The 17,076-nt window shown below is 43.0% G+C and overlaps 1 protein-coding gene across 1 annotated transcript in view; it reads left to right on the forward strand.

Moving 5' to 3' along the window:
• Window positions 1-17,076, forward strand: part of LOC111864541 (alpha-amylase 1) — a 34,185-nt gene that overhangs the window by 6,596 nt on the left and 10,513 nt on the right. The window contains exons 4-7 of the mRNA XM_023851852.2: window positions 3,306-3,421; window positions 7,239-7,369; window positions 8,682-8,804; window positions 14,208-14,320. Coding sequence (XP_023707620.1) covers window positions 3,306-3,421; window positions 7,239-7,369; window positions 8,682-8,804; window positions 14,208-14,320 — 483 coding nt within the window. The remainder of the gene's footprint in view (window positions 1-3,305; window positions 3,422-7,238; window positions 7,370-8,681; window positions 8,805-14,207; window positions 14,321-17,076) is intronic.

The raw sequence follows: 17,076 nt of genomic DNA on the forward strand, positions 1-17,076 counted from the left end.
AAGAAGAAGACAATCATGCAGTTACTGTCAATTCACAGCGGTATGTGGACATGACTAAAACTTTTTCGAACCAGCTCTTGAAGAAAAGCATCTAGGAAATATCTAGTTCCAACAGGATGGTGCCACGGCCCACACAGCCCGAGCTTCGATGACAGTTTTGAGGGCAAAGTTCCCCGGACGGCTCATCTCGCTTCGAGGTGACATCCCGTGGGCAGCGCACTCACCTGATCTAACGCCCTGTGATTTGTTTTTATGGGGATACCTCAAGACAGAAGTTTTTAAACATCGCCCCACAAACCTGCTTCAGCTGATGAATGTTATTCGGCAGGAAGTAGCCCAAATTCCCGTGCACATGTTGGAACGTGCAGAGGGGAACTTCAGAAAACGGTTGCATCAGTGCATAGAGAACGGTGGCCACCCCCTTCAATATATTTTGTTTAAAACTACATGAGTTAAAACATTAAAGTACATTCTTTCATTAGCTAAACATAAATTTTGTCTATCAGCAATAATTTTTCTTTTATTCGCCTTCAAAAAAAGGAATTTTCTGCGCCACATCCTGTATACGATCGTTACAAACTTTTTAGATCTTAATTAGAAAACACAAGCTGAACAATAGAACGCTTCAAGTTTGTTTTGGTCGCCAAGACGGAATAATCATGTCCTACAGACAGTTCGATAACGAGCAACAACTGAATGCATCTCTGGAGTGCATCCACCTGACTCCATTTCAAGCCGTCTGCATGCAGTTGCTCTGTCTCAGGTGATAATGCTTCTGACGTGTATTTGCTAGGGGAGGGGGCTCAAATCTCGGGGATCAACCTTATTGGCTGAGGTTTATCATGAATTTCCTCGGTCCCTCCATACACAGAGGAAAACGTAAAGTTGTACCTGAGCTTAACTAATTAAGCATTATCCCATGGTGGACTAAGAGGAGTGAATGTACGAATAGACCCACGTTTTCTTGACCTCGGCACTAGTTGCAGGTGAGTGGTCAGCTTCACGCCCGGACCGCTTTACTAAAGGGCAAAGAGCCCCCGGTACCCATTGGATAGGAGTCTGAGTGGGCCCCAGAGCCGGTCTGGGAAACGTGGAGAAGTTAAAATTCTTGACCCTACCGGGACTCGAACTCCAAGCACTCGACCGTCTAGCCCGTAGCCAGTCACTACACTGACTGCGCTAAACCGGCTCTTCCCTCCATGCATATATCAAATCGCGACCGCTTCCTTCCCAATCCGTCATTGAACAACCACGCTACTATTCGGGGCTATAAGGAGTTAGAGACAGCCTCGTTAAACAAACCGTAAATATAAACTAAATATAAGTAAAATATATGTTAAAGTAAAACTAGTTATGGCATTTCGTATTACAGTAGTACTGGAAATATTGTCACCTGTAAGGGTGTACGCGTGACGTAATTAACAGGTTCTAGTTCGGATGATTGGATTCATTGGCACTTCGGTTACACACTCTCTTAATTGTAATTAGTGCAGTGCTAGCGCTCTTTCTACACTTTATAATTTACTGTTACACTAAAATACACACTAGTCCTCTCCTGGCAAAGGATCTCAACACAGACTAGCGCTTCAAATCACTTCAGATGTCACTGCACTACAGCACGCGTAAAAAGTCTTTAACGTCCATTAACACTTCACAGCTGAATTCTCACAACTCCTTTCCGTGACGGCTTCGTGTCGTTGACTCACGGGTTCTCGGCTACGTCCAGCTATGACTCGTTGCTGCCCTGAACTGACTATGCATCTGAATCCACTTCTCTTATAAGCACTCTGCACAGAACCCACGGAAACCCCTATTATTGTAGAGCTGTTTGCAATTCCGTTGCTTAGAAACGGATTGCACAACACCGTTGTTCTACTGTTGCTTGACGTGGACGACATTGGAAACAAGTCACGTGCCAGCTATCCGTCAATCCATTGGCACGCTGATTGTTGCCTAGTAACGAGCTATAAACATTCGCCATATTGTTGCGTGACCTGAAGCGAGAAAGTGTATGTCGCGCTGTTGCCTAGATATAAACCTTATAATATGGGGGGTTCCAAAAAATTTAGTCACTTTTGATAGTCAATATCTTTGCAACAAAATGACATGTAGTTACAATTCTTGCTCTGTAGTGTAGTGTAATGTTTTCTCAACAGATGGCGAAGGTCACATGAGTCACGTGAGTGTCGTTCCGCGTGCGCGTTACGAGCAGAAGACAGCAGCAACAATGGCTGAAAGGTTGTTGTTTGAGGAACACAAGGCTGTATTGTAGTGGTACTGGAAGTACGAAAACATTAAAGAGGTACAACGACAATGGCAGAATGAGTTTGGAACTCAGCCACCAACACGTCGAACAAGGAAGTGAATCTACCGGGAGTTAAAGTGTGGTGTGGACTGTCATCGCGCGGTTTGATTGGTCCTTTCTTCTTCGAAGGTACCGTAACTGGTCAGGTGTATCTCGATATGCTTCAGATATCGATTTTCCCTGCCATTCGAGAGCTGTTTGGAGATGAGAGATTTTACCTACAAGATAGTGCTCCACCTCACTACCATCGAGATGTCAGGGCGTACTTGGATGACACTCTACCTGGACGATGGATAGGTCGAAGAGGTGCTATTGAGTACCCACCACGGTCTCCAGACCCAACACCTCTCAACTTCTACCTATGGGGAACCTTGAAGTGTGAAGTTCATCGACAAAAGACAGCTACACTGAACGCGCTACGAGAAACCATCGAAGCGTCGTGTGCAGCCATCACACCAGACACACTGACAGCCGTAGTTCGCTCAGCAGTTCGGCGGCATCGACGCTGTTTAGCCGCTGATGGTGGTCACTTCGAACACATACAATGACTCTCCCTCTCTCTCCGCGGAAGAATTGTAACTACATGTCATTTTGTTCCAAAAATATTGACTGTCAAAGAGGGAATACATTTTTTGGACCCCTCTGTATATTTCCCTTGATAGATTGTTCTCTGCCGACAATTTAAAACATCGTGACACTGTGAGATTTGGATTTGCCGTTCTCACAGCTGTGACTACGGACAGTACTACCTTCTAATAACGTCGTGTTCTCTGATAGAAGTTATCCGGCTCTTAGGAGCAAAGTACTGCTTCCATCTTCAGGGCAGAAGAATAAGCCAAGTAAGCAGAAAAAAGGTATGAGTCCTCTAATTGCTTGGGTTATTGTTCCAACTGATATTGGAGACAATACATCCATCCGAAACGCCGGTAAAATATAAATTTCCGCTTTGATAATATACGAGACTTGCGGTGATGTGGTTACCTCGAAATTACTGTTGCAGGTTCGTAATTGTGAACTTGTAGGTCTCCATGACCTGAACCAAACGGAGGCTGATGTGCGAGAGAAGTTCATTACATTCCTCAATCTACTGGTGAACTGCGGAGTGGCGGGCTTCAGGTAAGAAACTACTGCCTACTTACTGCAGCTGGATCTCATTGGCCTCACCAGGGGGGAGGATTTTGATCAAGAATAAATGGTAATCTGGATTAATGAAGCCAAAAGTTAACCCTAAAAGATAAAAATTTAGAACACAAATAAATTGAAAATGTAATAATATAGATAGGTAAAGCTATCCCTGTAACAGGCCATGGAGGCCCATACTGTTGTGAGATGTCGAGGCTCCCACATTTCCTATACAATCGGCTAATATATGGCGGTGAAATTGTCAGCCTTACGCTCCGCCTGCCATTTACGCCCAGGAAGATTCCCGATACTCATTTCTGTTAGAGGATAAGTCGACCCCAGGGTCCATAGTGAGGCTGGAAGAATTAGATAAATTTAAAACTCCAGTAACCTCTTCGGAATTAGAACCCGTGACCTTCCAGCTTGTAGCATAGTGCCTCAACCAACTGCGCAAACGCATGCCCCAATAATATAGATAGTGCTGATGAAAATAACAGGAATATTACTAGAGCCTTTATTTAAAAACAAGACAAGAGACACATACCACGAATGACCAAAATGGCCGACCGCGAAACAACAAGCTTCCGCTCAAACAAAAGAATATTTAGGACAGCCACATGCAGAAGGAAAGATAAATCGATAAATCAAGAAAACCGTAAGTAACATCAGATATGCAGAGATTGAATATACATAAATATGAACATTAAAATAAAAACTATAATATAACTTATCATATACAGAGTGTCCCAGGAGTTTGGTGCCATACTTCAGGAGTGTACTGAGGGTTCCCTATAGAATTACTTTGAAATAGAAACCCATGTCCGCAAACGTAAAATAGCAGCGCTAGGGCGGCATTTAAAATCATTTTGTTTAAACTTGGCGCCTCAATGTCGAACTGCATTGCGTAGAGGAACAGCCATCCATCGTGCCATTGCCAAGATTGTGGGGACATCAAAACCAAGTGTTTGGAGGGTCCTGCATGACCAAAAACTTTATCCGTATCATCCAACGCGAGTACACGACGTAGGTCCAGCTGACTTCGTACCACGAGTTCAATTTTGTCAGTGGATACTAAACCAGTGTTTACATCAACCAAACCTCCTGAATCACGTGCTCATCACAGACGAAGCGCAGTTTACAAGGGATGGCTGGTTCAACTGTCGAAACAGCCACGTTTGGGCTGACGAAAACCCTAACGTTACTGTAGTTGGTTACCACCAGGCGTAATTTTCTGTCAATGTCTGGGCGAGCATCATTGGTGATCACTTCATTGGGCCTTTCCTTCTACCACCGTGACTCAATGGGATCTTTTACAAGGCGTGTCTGGAACGTATCCTTCCGACTTTGCTAGAAGAGGTGCTACTGATTGTGCGGAGGCAAATGTGGATACAGCATGACGGAGCGCCGGCACGCTTCAGCACTGTATCACGAGACTACCTGGATGCTGCTTTTCACAGTCGTTGGACAGGAAGAGGAGGCCCAGTGCCTTGGGCACCCCGATCCGCAGACTTGGCACCTCTGGACTATTTCGTCTGGGGCCATGTGAAAAGCCTGATCTACGACACGCCTGTGGATAATGAATTCGAGCTGTTGGCCACAAGACTTGTTGCATGTGACGCGATCCGTGAGACACTTGGTATATTTGAAAGGGTGCGCCAAAGTTTCTTGCGTCGATGTAAAGCGTGCATTGAAATGGAGGGCGCCAATTCCAACATCTACTCTAGCAGGTGAGTCTTAGGAGTCCGGAGGGGGTAATATACCTGTGCATGCTCTTCAACATTGAGGCGCCAACTTTAAGCAAAATGATTTTAAATGCCGCCTTAGCGCTGCTATTTTACGTTTGCGGGCATGGGTTCCTATTTCAAAGTTGTTCTATAGGGAACCCTGAGTACGCTCCTGAAGTATGGCACCAAACACCTGGGACACTCTGTATTACAGATAAGGCAAACACGTGCATAACAAGAGTTGGTTAACCCACATAAACTACATTTTTTCAATGGCTCTTCCAGCCCATTCAGGTTCCAGGCCTCGTATTCAGATCCGTAATCATTTTTCACAGACGGCAGGACTCCTTCGACGGTGATCAGCCCGTCAAAAGGCCGCTACCTAAACACAGGATAACAAAACACAGAATAAACGCATACACACGCCAAACATCCATGCTTTGAGTGGGATTTGAACCCACAATCCAGCGTCTGAACGAGAGAACACGTACATGCCTTAGACAACACGACTACTGTGACAGGAAAAGCAGAATTAGTAGGATGCTGGAATGTACTATAAGAAGGCAGGAAACTTCATCCAGCTCAAGCCGATCTCGGATATTTTGCGTGGTTTCAGTCTCTCCAGCTGCCCTCAACACAGCCTGAAAATCTTCTTGCTCCTAAATCCCACGTGTCTTTTAAAGCATGTACTCAACTGTGAACAGAATTTTATAATTTTTCATATCTCGATCCGGGTTAACTGTAACCGGATTAGCAAGGGTTTACTGTAATGCAAGTTTATCAAGAAATATCTTAAATGTACCATACGGGACGTACTTCATGTTCAGCACATCCGAATATTTTTTGGTCCTTCTGGTTTATGTGAGGTAGCGTAGTTGGTTGGGGCACTATGCTAAAATCCGTAAAGTCGCGAGTTTGAGTCCCGACGAGGTGGATTTTTTTTAATTTACTTAATCCTTCTAACCGCACTATGGCCCTGGGATCGAGTCAGCCTCTAACAGAAATGAATACCATAAATCTTCCTGGGGGGTATAGGGCGGCCAGCGCGTAAGACTGACAATCTTACAGCCATCTGTGAGACGATTGTCTAGAAAAAATGTAGGAGCCTCGACGTCTCACAACCCTATGGGCCTTCAAGGCTTGTTACAGGGATAACTTTACCTTACTATTATCGGCTCACAGATGGCGGTGAGGATGTCAGCTGGCCGGCCGCCCTATACGCTCAGGAAGATTCTTGGGTACTCATTTCTGTTAGAGGCTGAGTAGATCCCAGGGTCATAGGGTGGCTAGAAGGATTTAGTCAAATGAAAAATCCAATGAAATCGGGAATCGAACCCGCGACTTTCCGGCGCTTAGATTAACGCTTCAAGCAAGTATACTACCGCAGCATAGAAGTCTTGTGACTGTTGTCTCAGCCATTTCCGCACCTCCGTTTCAACCTCTTCGCCGTCAGCGAAACATCTGTCACCCAGCTGTGAGCAATTTTACGCGACAAACACTTCCCACCGTAAACAGGAAGCATTTCTTTGTGAATATCCTTTGAACTGAGTCCTTTTGTCCACAGAACAAACGTACAAATGAACGCTACTCTTCGGTATTACACTCCTCAAGCACAGTCGCTATTTTGACTACTGAAATCTGCCTCTGAACATGCGCATGCGCGTCTGCTACCTAAACTGTCATGAAGCTGGACTGTGCTGCTACCTAGTGATACACACAGAAAATCTATTACGTCCATTAGAGCTGCTTTGCTTTATTTTATGAATTATTTACCGACTTCCCCTCGTACATCTATATCTACATACGTAACTAGTCCATAACATTACAGTCCTGTGCTCCTAAAGCATAATAATTTAAGAGACTTCTGAAATATTCGTGAGGTTATAATTTGTTCTTCGTGAGAGAAAACCCCCATATCCGAATGAGAGCACAAGTGTGCTTACAAATTAATCCATACATTCTGCAAGGTCATGTCCCACTTTCGCCGTGTGGATGAAGACCCCTATTTATATTTATCAATGAATGAGCTTCACAAGAGACGATACAGCCTACACCACAAGCAAATAACAGCAATGCTGTTTGCGCAGGGTTGACGCTGCCAAACATATGTGGCCAAAGGACCTGCAATACATATATAGTCAAGTGGACAACCTGCAGACTTCCCAAGGATTCGACCCGGGAAGCAGGCCGTTCATCTACCAGGAAGTCATTGATCTGGGTAAGAAACTGCATTGGCTAACCAACTTCACGGAGCTGAGCCCTTCTTGAGAAGCCGCCAGTTGCGCAGCTATTCAAGAACTCCCCAGCATTCTATAGAACCGGCAGGTTCATTACCATGTTAATAAAAGCCCTACACTTCTCCCTATCCCGAGGCAGATCGATCCGGTCCATACCACCTCAAACATCCACTTTAATTTGTCCACCCACCCACGTCTTGGTTTTCCTAGAAAGAACTGCATTGTTTTGTTGGAGCTCAAGTGCGAATGCCGAAATTGCTGTGGACTATGAGACAAGAGCAGCACAGGCGCTTCTTTTTATTGCTAGTGGGCGGGACTAAGTCCCTTGTATTGCGGCCACTTCTGGTCTATTGTACCTGCTCCAGATGTAAGGTGAGGGTGATTGTGGAGCAATTGGTGGAATGGAGATTGGCAGGGGAAACCTAAGTACTCGGAGAAAACCCGCCCCAGCGCCACTTTGTCCACCACAAATTCCATTTGACCAGACCTTGGATCGAACCCGGGCCGCCGCGGTGGGAAGCCAGCTATGGCGCGGCCCTAGAACAGGCACTTAAGAACAATTAACTTGTACTATTTATGCCGGGTCAGAGGCGAAGCCTCCAACATAAGGACCAGCCGCATGCTCAGGGCCTACGAACAATTCAGGCTACGGTAACAGAAGGGTATGGAGCAATGGTGGAATGACGAACAGCAGGGGAAAACCAAAGTAATCCAATGAGAATTCGTAAAGGTACAGGTAGAGGTATCCCTGTAACAGCCGTGAAGGCTCATTGGATTATAAGACGTCGAGATTCCCACATTTTCTAGACAATCGGCTCATAGATGGCGGTGAGGTTGTCAGCCCTACGCGCCGGCCGCCCTTGAACCCTCCCCCCCTCCTCCAGGAAGATTCCTGGTACTCATTTCTGTTAGGGGCTGAGTCGACCCCAGGGCCACAGTACCGCTGGAAAGGTTAGCTGAATTGAAAATCAAATGACCTCATCGAGAATAGAATCCGCGACCTTCCGGTTTGCAGCATAGTGCTTCAACCAAGTACGGGACCGCGTGCCCTCTGGTTTACATTTCACTTACTTTAAACAAACTTAGGACAAGTCAATAAGCGAAAATCTGTATCTTTGAACTTAAAAATTTTTATCTTTATTATTTGCCATACTCTGCGTCACAACAACAAACATAACGAAAAAAACCAATCGATTTTTTTCATGTTGGTTTTATTTAATAACTGCTACATGTTTCGGTCCATTTATCTTGTGCCATCCTCAGACAGTGACGAAAGTGAAATGCATGTTACAGGTGGCGAGGGAATACATATTTCAGATTACACTGGTTTCGGCCGTGCCACGGAGTTCAAGTACAGTTCTGAGATCGGAAATGCTTTCCTAGGAAACAATCCCATTAAGTACCTCAGCAACTTCGGTAAGATTTCATTTTGTTTCTATCCCTAGGCATAAGTAACGTAAAGGTATCCCTAGACTTAATTAATTAATCCGCACATCATGAAGACGTATGGGGGAGTGAAGGTATAGTTACTGCTAAACTCGGCACTAAATTGAAGTGAGTGGGTCAGCATCAGGCCCCGGCCACTTTAACCCTTGTACCCACTATGTAGGAAGACGAGTGAATTGTTCTGCCACAAAATTGCGACACAAAAATTCTTATTATATCTAACCGCTGCCATCAGATTATTGTCCCGTACCCCTTACGACAAATTTGTTACTACGAAAGCGGAGGTGAGGCACCCACATTTTTTATTCTTATCTCAACGGTGTCACCAATTTTTTCGTGGCGCACAATTGCGACACCCAAATTCTTATTATATTCCACGCGGCCACCATCAAAATTTAGATTATCCCATCTAATTGTCACCAGCTAAGTATCTGTGGACAGCTCCTACGTCCCACTATGACGTAATATTTACGTGTAACCCAATAAACACTAAACATTTTAAAACGAAAACAAATATAATTAAATCAACAGTTACATATATATAGCCTATTAACACACACAATCTGTGATTACACACCTTGCAATATCCTCTTAAACCTTACTACCCCAAGTCTACTGAACCTGCACGGCGCCAACCACATTTCTGTACTCTGCAGTCAGTAAACCAAAAATATCATGTAATAACAGCGAAGTAAATTCACACTCTAACCTTCATTTGCTAACCAAATTCTACTCGTATATCCTAATGAACCAAATTTTTATACCCTCACAATCACTCAATTAGTGAAACAAATATTACGTCCTAAAGAGTCAATCAGTGGATCAATTTTCATATTCAACAACTAGTGAACCAACTTTTGTATCCTAACAATCCATTAATAAACCAAAATTTATATCCTAATCATTACTGAACCATAAATTACATATTAACAAACAATCAATGATACTATATTTTTACGATCAATTGATCACTTTTTTTTGTGTTCTAACATTCAATCAATAATCCCAATTTTATGTCTTAACAATTCATACGTGAACAAGAACTTATATGCTCTAAGAACCAATAAATCACATTCCCTACGCTAACAATCATCAGTGGACCGAACACAGGCAAGTACTCACGCGACCAGACGAGTCGCAGAATAAACATGGCCGGCACGCCATCTTGAAACTCCTCCGCACTGGCTTTACCACACGACTTTTCTGAGCGACTCCTAAAGTCTCTTTCCGAACCCCCAAAATTCGACATCATAAGAATTCCGTGCACTCAAAATCTTAAAATCGGCAGATTCCTCCTGGCCGATAACCTGCCGTGCGAAAGCGAGACTTGCCTCTGTGTTGTTCACCTGGTTTGTCAGCATTTTCTATAAACTAGACCAGTATTCCGCAACCTTTTTCTACTCGCGGCACACCATGAAGTATCCATGACTCGACACGGCACACCAAAATGTCATTCCCCTCAAAAACGCATGATATCAGACAATTAATATAAATACGTAAAGTGATCAACTTATTGCTATAATATTATTATATTGTTATTTTATTATCATTAAACAGAAATCGACTCGTGCATTTATTAACAATTAATGAACTTTAATTCACTGTAGAGTGTAGACAATACACTTCTATTACTATTAAAGTAAATACAGTAATTCTGTTCATGCCTTCAATGTGATACTTGCGCCTGCGTAGCTGCACACAGGCGACTGATCCCTGATGGAACCGCTGACAACTGAAGTCTCATTTCTTCATCGATGGATTTGAGCCGCTCCCTCTTTGATGTCTTAATTTCAGTTAACGTCGAGAAGCCCAGTTCACACAAATATGTAGTTGAAAATGGCAATAACACATTAACTGCCATCTCGGAGATAGCCGGGTATTCAATCCTTATTGCCAACCAAAACGTGTCCAAAGCCACTTCGAGAAGTTTTAGTTTCAATGTTATGTCTGCTTTTAAATCTGCGAGTTCCTCTTGTATATTAATCGGAAGATGTTCTGAATTCACAACAAATGGACCACGAACCCAGTCGAAATCTTGTACACTCTCTCCAAAATACTTATTAAATTTCTGCTGCAGCATTTCTAAATGTTCTTTAAATGTGTCCATCACCACTTTATTGCCGTCAGCAAGTGGCCATACAGTCTGGGGCATCTCAAACGACCCATCTGTAATTCTCTAACTNTATCCACAAATTCAGCATATTTACAATTCCTCGTGTCTTAGCCATATTAGAATATTTAGTTAGAATATTTTCGTTCCTACCTTGCATCTTTCTGTTCAGCTCATTCAAGTGTACGAAAATATCGGAAACATATGCCAACTTACATACCCATTCATCATCCGCAAATAAATCCGCGTACTCATGCCCCTCAACAGTAAAAAAGACGCGTACCTCCTCATTAAGTTCAAATATTCGCGTCAACACTTTTCCTCGTGATAACCACCGTACTTCTGTATGTAGTAGGAGTGTAGTGTGTTCTGATTCCATTTCCTGACACAAAACGGAAAAAAGCCGCGAGTTTAGGGGCCGCGATTTGATGAGGTTCACGACTTTTACTACTTCGTCCAGCACAACTTTCAGAGAAGATGGCAAAGACTTAGCAACGATGGCTTCGTGGTGAATGAGACAATGATCGCATGGTATGTTAGGATTTACTTTGCGTACTTTAGCTATAAATCCTTTAACACGGCCTGTCATAGAAGCGGCTCCGTCGGTACAAACACTAACGCAATCCTTCCATTTAAATTCATTATGTAACACATATTCATTAGTGACACGAAATACTTCTTCACCGGTGGCTCGCTCGGGAAGTTCTTTGCAAGAAAAGAAATTTGTTGCAATTACATCTCCATCGATGTATCGAATGTAAGCAAGAAGTTGTGCGTGGCCGCTAATATCGGTGGACTCATGATATGTATGCAGTGTCCGTCTTCTAGTGCATTCAATTTCACTTGTTATTTCACAATATGTTTCGGCACTATAGTGCCATCATCAGGTGAAATAATAAGTGAAATTGAGTGCACTAAAAGACGGACACTGCATACATATCATGGACGAAAATCAGTGCAACAGGACGCTAAAATACAACATCGGTGGACTCGTCGATGTGAAGCGAGAACTTCTGACTGCTGTTGATTTTCTCCTTCATAATGGCTTCAGTGTCACTGGACATGTCAATAAAAGACAGGGAAACCCTTGTTAATCCCTGCAGTTTTAGGGAAAAGCACGTACACAGAACATGCGGCAAGCATGTCAAAGAAGCTGCGTAGATGTGAGAAAAATAAAAATAAATCAATAATGAAAACTATGATATAACAACAACTGTGAGTAAATAATTTACGTTTAATTTATTAGAATACAACATTACTGTACATAAAAAATCACGGCATGTAATAAAGAATACACAAGCATCATCTTATTTAATCAGTACAGTGGCTGTGAATAAAATACAAGCATGTGAAACACGATAACTGGGATAAAATAAAAAGAATAAAATTCGACAATTAATTTCTTACAATAGGTAAAAGTTCGCGTCATACCTTTCACTTTGTGACGGCACACCAGTGTGCCGCGGCACACCGGTTGTGGAACACTGAACTAGACAACTGAAACCAGATGCCTGAGAAATGTGTTACGTCTAAAGGTGATCTCAACTCTGGTTTCCGGCTGACCGACCTGTGGGTCACCTAACGTATTTCAATTTAGAAAACATATAATTATTTTCTAATAAATGAAACACAAAATTGACTCCTTGTTAAATAAAATCATAACGTGGGCCACACCAGCGTCCAAGAGCCTGTCTGGATGTTAGGGCAAATAGAAGAATCTCTTGCCTCTACCGGGAATAGGTCGTCCAGTGTGTAGCCTTGTCGCTAGGTTCTTTGAGCCCCCCCCCCGATTCTTAATTCCTTTATGTACTTCATAACCCCAATTGTACAATTTAACAGTCTATGTAATGTGGGAGCACCGCCTCTGTGGTCAGCGTTCTTGGCTTCGATTCCCGGCACTACCAGATTTTTTGAGAAGTAGTGGGTCTGGAACGGGGTCCACTCATCCTCGTGAGGATAATTGAGGAGCTATTTCAAGGAAATAGCGGATCCGGCCTAGAAAACCGAAATTAACGGCCATGGGCATTTGTTGCGCTGATCACGCCGTATCCTCTATCCGTTAAAGTTGGCACTAAACTTCGCCGACAAGCGGCGGTCGCTCTGTCGGTATAGTTCGCTTACGGACTAAAATCACGGAGTTTTTTTAATGTAATGTGGGAGACTGGACGTCCCACAACCCTATGCGCCTCCACGTCCTGTTACAGTGGAACTGATATGCTCTCATGTACACGCGAGAAGAACAACTGAAGGATTATTCCCGCATTCATTTTTGGCTTGAGGTGCTTCAATGACGTCAGTCCGTCAGCTGCGAATACAAACATAACATTTGATGTGTGGGCTGCGCAGAACTTCTGCTCAGTGGATTCCTTATGTCACTAAGGTATTCAGGAAATAATGAAGTGCCTATCCTCATTCGCAAGGCAGGGAAAACACGTTAGAGTCACGAAAGGGGAGTCCTGTACACTTAAGCTCTTCTAAGTATTGTTAATTCCTTGATATAGCACTAATAAGGAGAACACGACGTAATGACTATTGCTTATTTTTTCGCCCGTAACAAAATTAATTCAATTTAGATATAAATTTTATTGTTGCAGTACAAATATTATGTTTCTGGGCATTATCCATCGTCCTGTTTATTTTTCGAAACGCAGCGTTTCGTAGACTGGACGCTATGTCCATCTTCCGGTGAAACTTACTCAGTTGGGCCCAATCGGTAGAGCTTGTCCCTATCTCCGGACACCTGTACCAGCACCAAGATGGGGTGTACAAGCCAAGCACAGCACAAACCACCTGCGGGAGCCAAGAAAACCTTAAATTATTAAAAACTCTACACTTACGACGCCTTGCATGAGAGAACTATCACGACAGAAATCATTACTGGAGAGAAGAAATAATCCTTATGGTACCAACACCAGAAAAACAAAATTTCCCACCCAATCTACACTTGGCAGAGTTGTAGTTTCTTCTTGTTCTTCTTCTTGTTCTTGTTCTTCTTCTTCTGTCTGCTCTGATATCGGGGGTCCAGATGGGAGAGATGTTCACGCTGGGTTGATATGTGGGCAGATTCTTTGTACTATTATTTCCTGTATTCGTTGCTTGGCTCAATCTGCAAGACCTTCGCTTCATATCTAGAAATATAATATACAATACGAATGTACTTACTACTGGATCATCGTCACAAAATTTTAAATCTTATTTATTGTTATAGGTTTAAAATTATATCATAACGACTAATGGCATAAAAATTGTTTTTTTTTTTTCAGGTGAAGCCTGGGGATTTGTCGGAAGTGGAGACGCTCTTGTTTTCGTCGATAACCACGACAACCAAAGAGGAGGAGCAAATATACTGACATACAAGCAAGCCAAATTATACAAAGTACGCAGCGAAGTGAAAGGCTACTGAAATAATTAATATATTGATGAACAGTCTAATTAACGGGAAATAAACAGATCTGTAAATATGTGTCCAGCTGCCTAGCTGGTGAATGAACCAAACATTTAACAACATGTTTTTTGGTCTTTCTTGCGCAACCAACAGTTCAGGCAATTATTAGACAATTTAAAATGATCATTAATGACATAAAACAATAAGCATGGAGCTAAGATGTTTACATGCAACAAGGTTAATATTGTAGGATTTGAAGTTCTCACACCGGTGGTTATGAAGAGTTATATCTTCTGGAATAACGCCGTGTAGTCCGCTGAAAGTCAACGGACGTTTCTGACGAACACGTCGTCTCAATCTTCAGGCATGAAACTAGCGTGAAGCAGACAGCAAGCAAAAGCTTCCTGAAGACTGAAGCGATAAATTCCTCCGATATGCCGTGATTGACTTTCAGCGGGTTATACGTCGATATATCCGAAATGGCACTCTTTCAGTGTTGGTACTGTTAATACACTTCAACTGAGGTTCACATCCTCTTTATGAAAGTTGTTTTTGTGTTATCGTTCGAAACTGGCCAAAAATCTTATTTAATTTGATTCGACTGAGTTTGATAAATGTCATTTCTCTTGACGAATGCCGTCTTCCGGAATGTGGTGCCGTGTAGCGTGTTATAAACCGACGTTTCGGTGGAACGCATGGCCTCCATCTTCAGGGTAGAAGAAAAAAGGAAAAATCTGCGAGCTAGGGACCAGCGCGAGCAAGTCTATGTCTACACGGCGGGGACTGGATGACCGAGGGATTGGAGTTGGAGTCCCGGTAGGGTCAAGAATTTTCTGTTCTCGACGTCGTGCAGACCGGCTCTGGGGTTCACCCAGTCTCCTATCCAATTGGTACTGGGTCTCTTTTCAGGGAGTAAAGAAGTCAGGAGGAGAAGCTAACGGCTCACCTCCAGCCAGTGCCAAGGTCGAGGAAATATGGATCTATACGTCCACTCCCCCATACGCCTTCATGGCGTAGTGCTTAATTAGTTAAGCACAGGGACAACTTTACTTGCGCAAAATGTACTCATGTTTTCTAATTTATCAAGGAGCTTTACGCGTCGCCGACTTTGGCTCCACAAATAATAACATTAAGTGAGTGTGTGGTTCTGTACGGGTGATACACTTGGTCTCTGACATTAAGGGAGAGACATAGACTGAGGGTGTTTGAGAACAGGGTGTTGAGAATATTTAGACCGAAGAGAGATGAAGTGACAGGAGGTTGGAGAAAACTGCATAATGAGAAGCTTCATAACTTGTACTCTTCTCCAAGTATAATTAGTACGATCAAGTCAAGGAGGATGAGATGTACAGGGCATGTAGCACGAATGAGGAGAAAAGGAATTCAAATGGGATATAGGTGGGAAAGCCAGAAGGAAAGATAATACTGGGAAGACCAAGACATAGGTGGGTGGAAAATATTGAAATGTATCTTAGAGAGATAGAATGGGATGGTATATACTGCATTGATCTGGCTCAGAATACGGACCAGTTGAGGGCTCTTGTGAACACGGTAATGAACCTTTTGGTTCCATAAAATGCCGGGAAGTTCTTGAGCAGCTGCACAACCAGCGGCTTATCAAGAAGGTCTCAGCTCCGTGAAGTTAACTTGTTTTTCTGTTTCTGGACATTATCCATCGTCCAGTTTTTCCTGTTTAAGACTGCATGGGGACTAGCTCTATCGACTGGGCGCATCTGAGTAGACTTCGCCTGAAGATGGAGACAGAATCCAGTATCCGAAACGTTTTTTATTTTGAAAAAGAAAGAGACCGGTGTTCAGATGGAATTGCCGGGAAACATATCATTTACACCGTTACTCTGTTTAGTTACATCGCTCGGTAGTGCAGTTGGCTGAGGCACTATCATACAAGCTGGAGTTCGCGGGCTCGGTTCCCGATGAGGTCACCTGATTTTTCAATTGACTTAATCCTTCCAGATGCACTATGGCCCTGTGTTCGACTAAGCCTCTAACAGAAACGAGTACCGCTGTTGCGTAAGACTGACAACCTCACCGCCATCTGTGAGCCGATTTTCTAGAAAATGTGGGAGCCTCGACGTCTCACAACCCTATGGGCCTCCACGGCCTGTTGCAGGGATAGATTTACTTTTATCTAGTTACACATGCATTGTAGATTATCATACAAAATCTGCATTTCTTCCCTTTTCCACCTTTTAAGACATAACATGCAAGTTATGTTTTCGGTACCATATTTTGGATATGTATTTAAGCAAACGTGTGAGTTCTGCTGCGTACAGAAAACACAGACTACTTAACAGGTGAAATAGTTCATGGCAATATATTATTCTGTGGTCAAATATTGTGATGTGTATACCCACATACTGAAAACACTGACAAAACTAATGAACACCATATATGAAAGTGGAGAGTGGCCTAAGGACTTTACAGAAGTTACAGTGATTGCCTTAAAGAAAAAGACAAAAGCTACAAAATGCAGCGACCATCGCACAATAAGCCTTATTGCATATACTGCAAAGATAATAGCAAAGTTACTTAAAAGAAGAATTGAAAGGAAAATAGAGGATATACTTGCAGAAGATCAGTTTGGATTTAGAAGAGGAAAAGGAACAAGGGATGCAATTGGGATGATGAGAATTATAGCGGAACGAACTTTGGAGATAGATGAAGAACTGTGTGTTTGCTTCATAGACTGGCAGAAGGCATTTGACCGGGTAAACTGGACCAAATTA

This window comes from Cryptotermes secundus, unplaced genomic scaffold (genome assembly GCF_002891405.2).
Source record: "Cryptotermes secundus unplaced genomic scaffold, Csec_1.0 scaffold1323, whole genome shotgun sequence".
NCBI lineage: Eukaryota > Metazoa > Arthropoda > Insecta > Blattodea > Kalotermitidae > Cryptotermes > Cryptotermes secundus.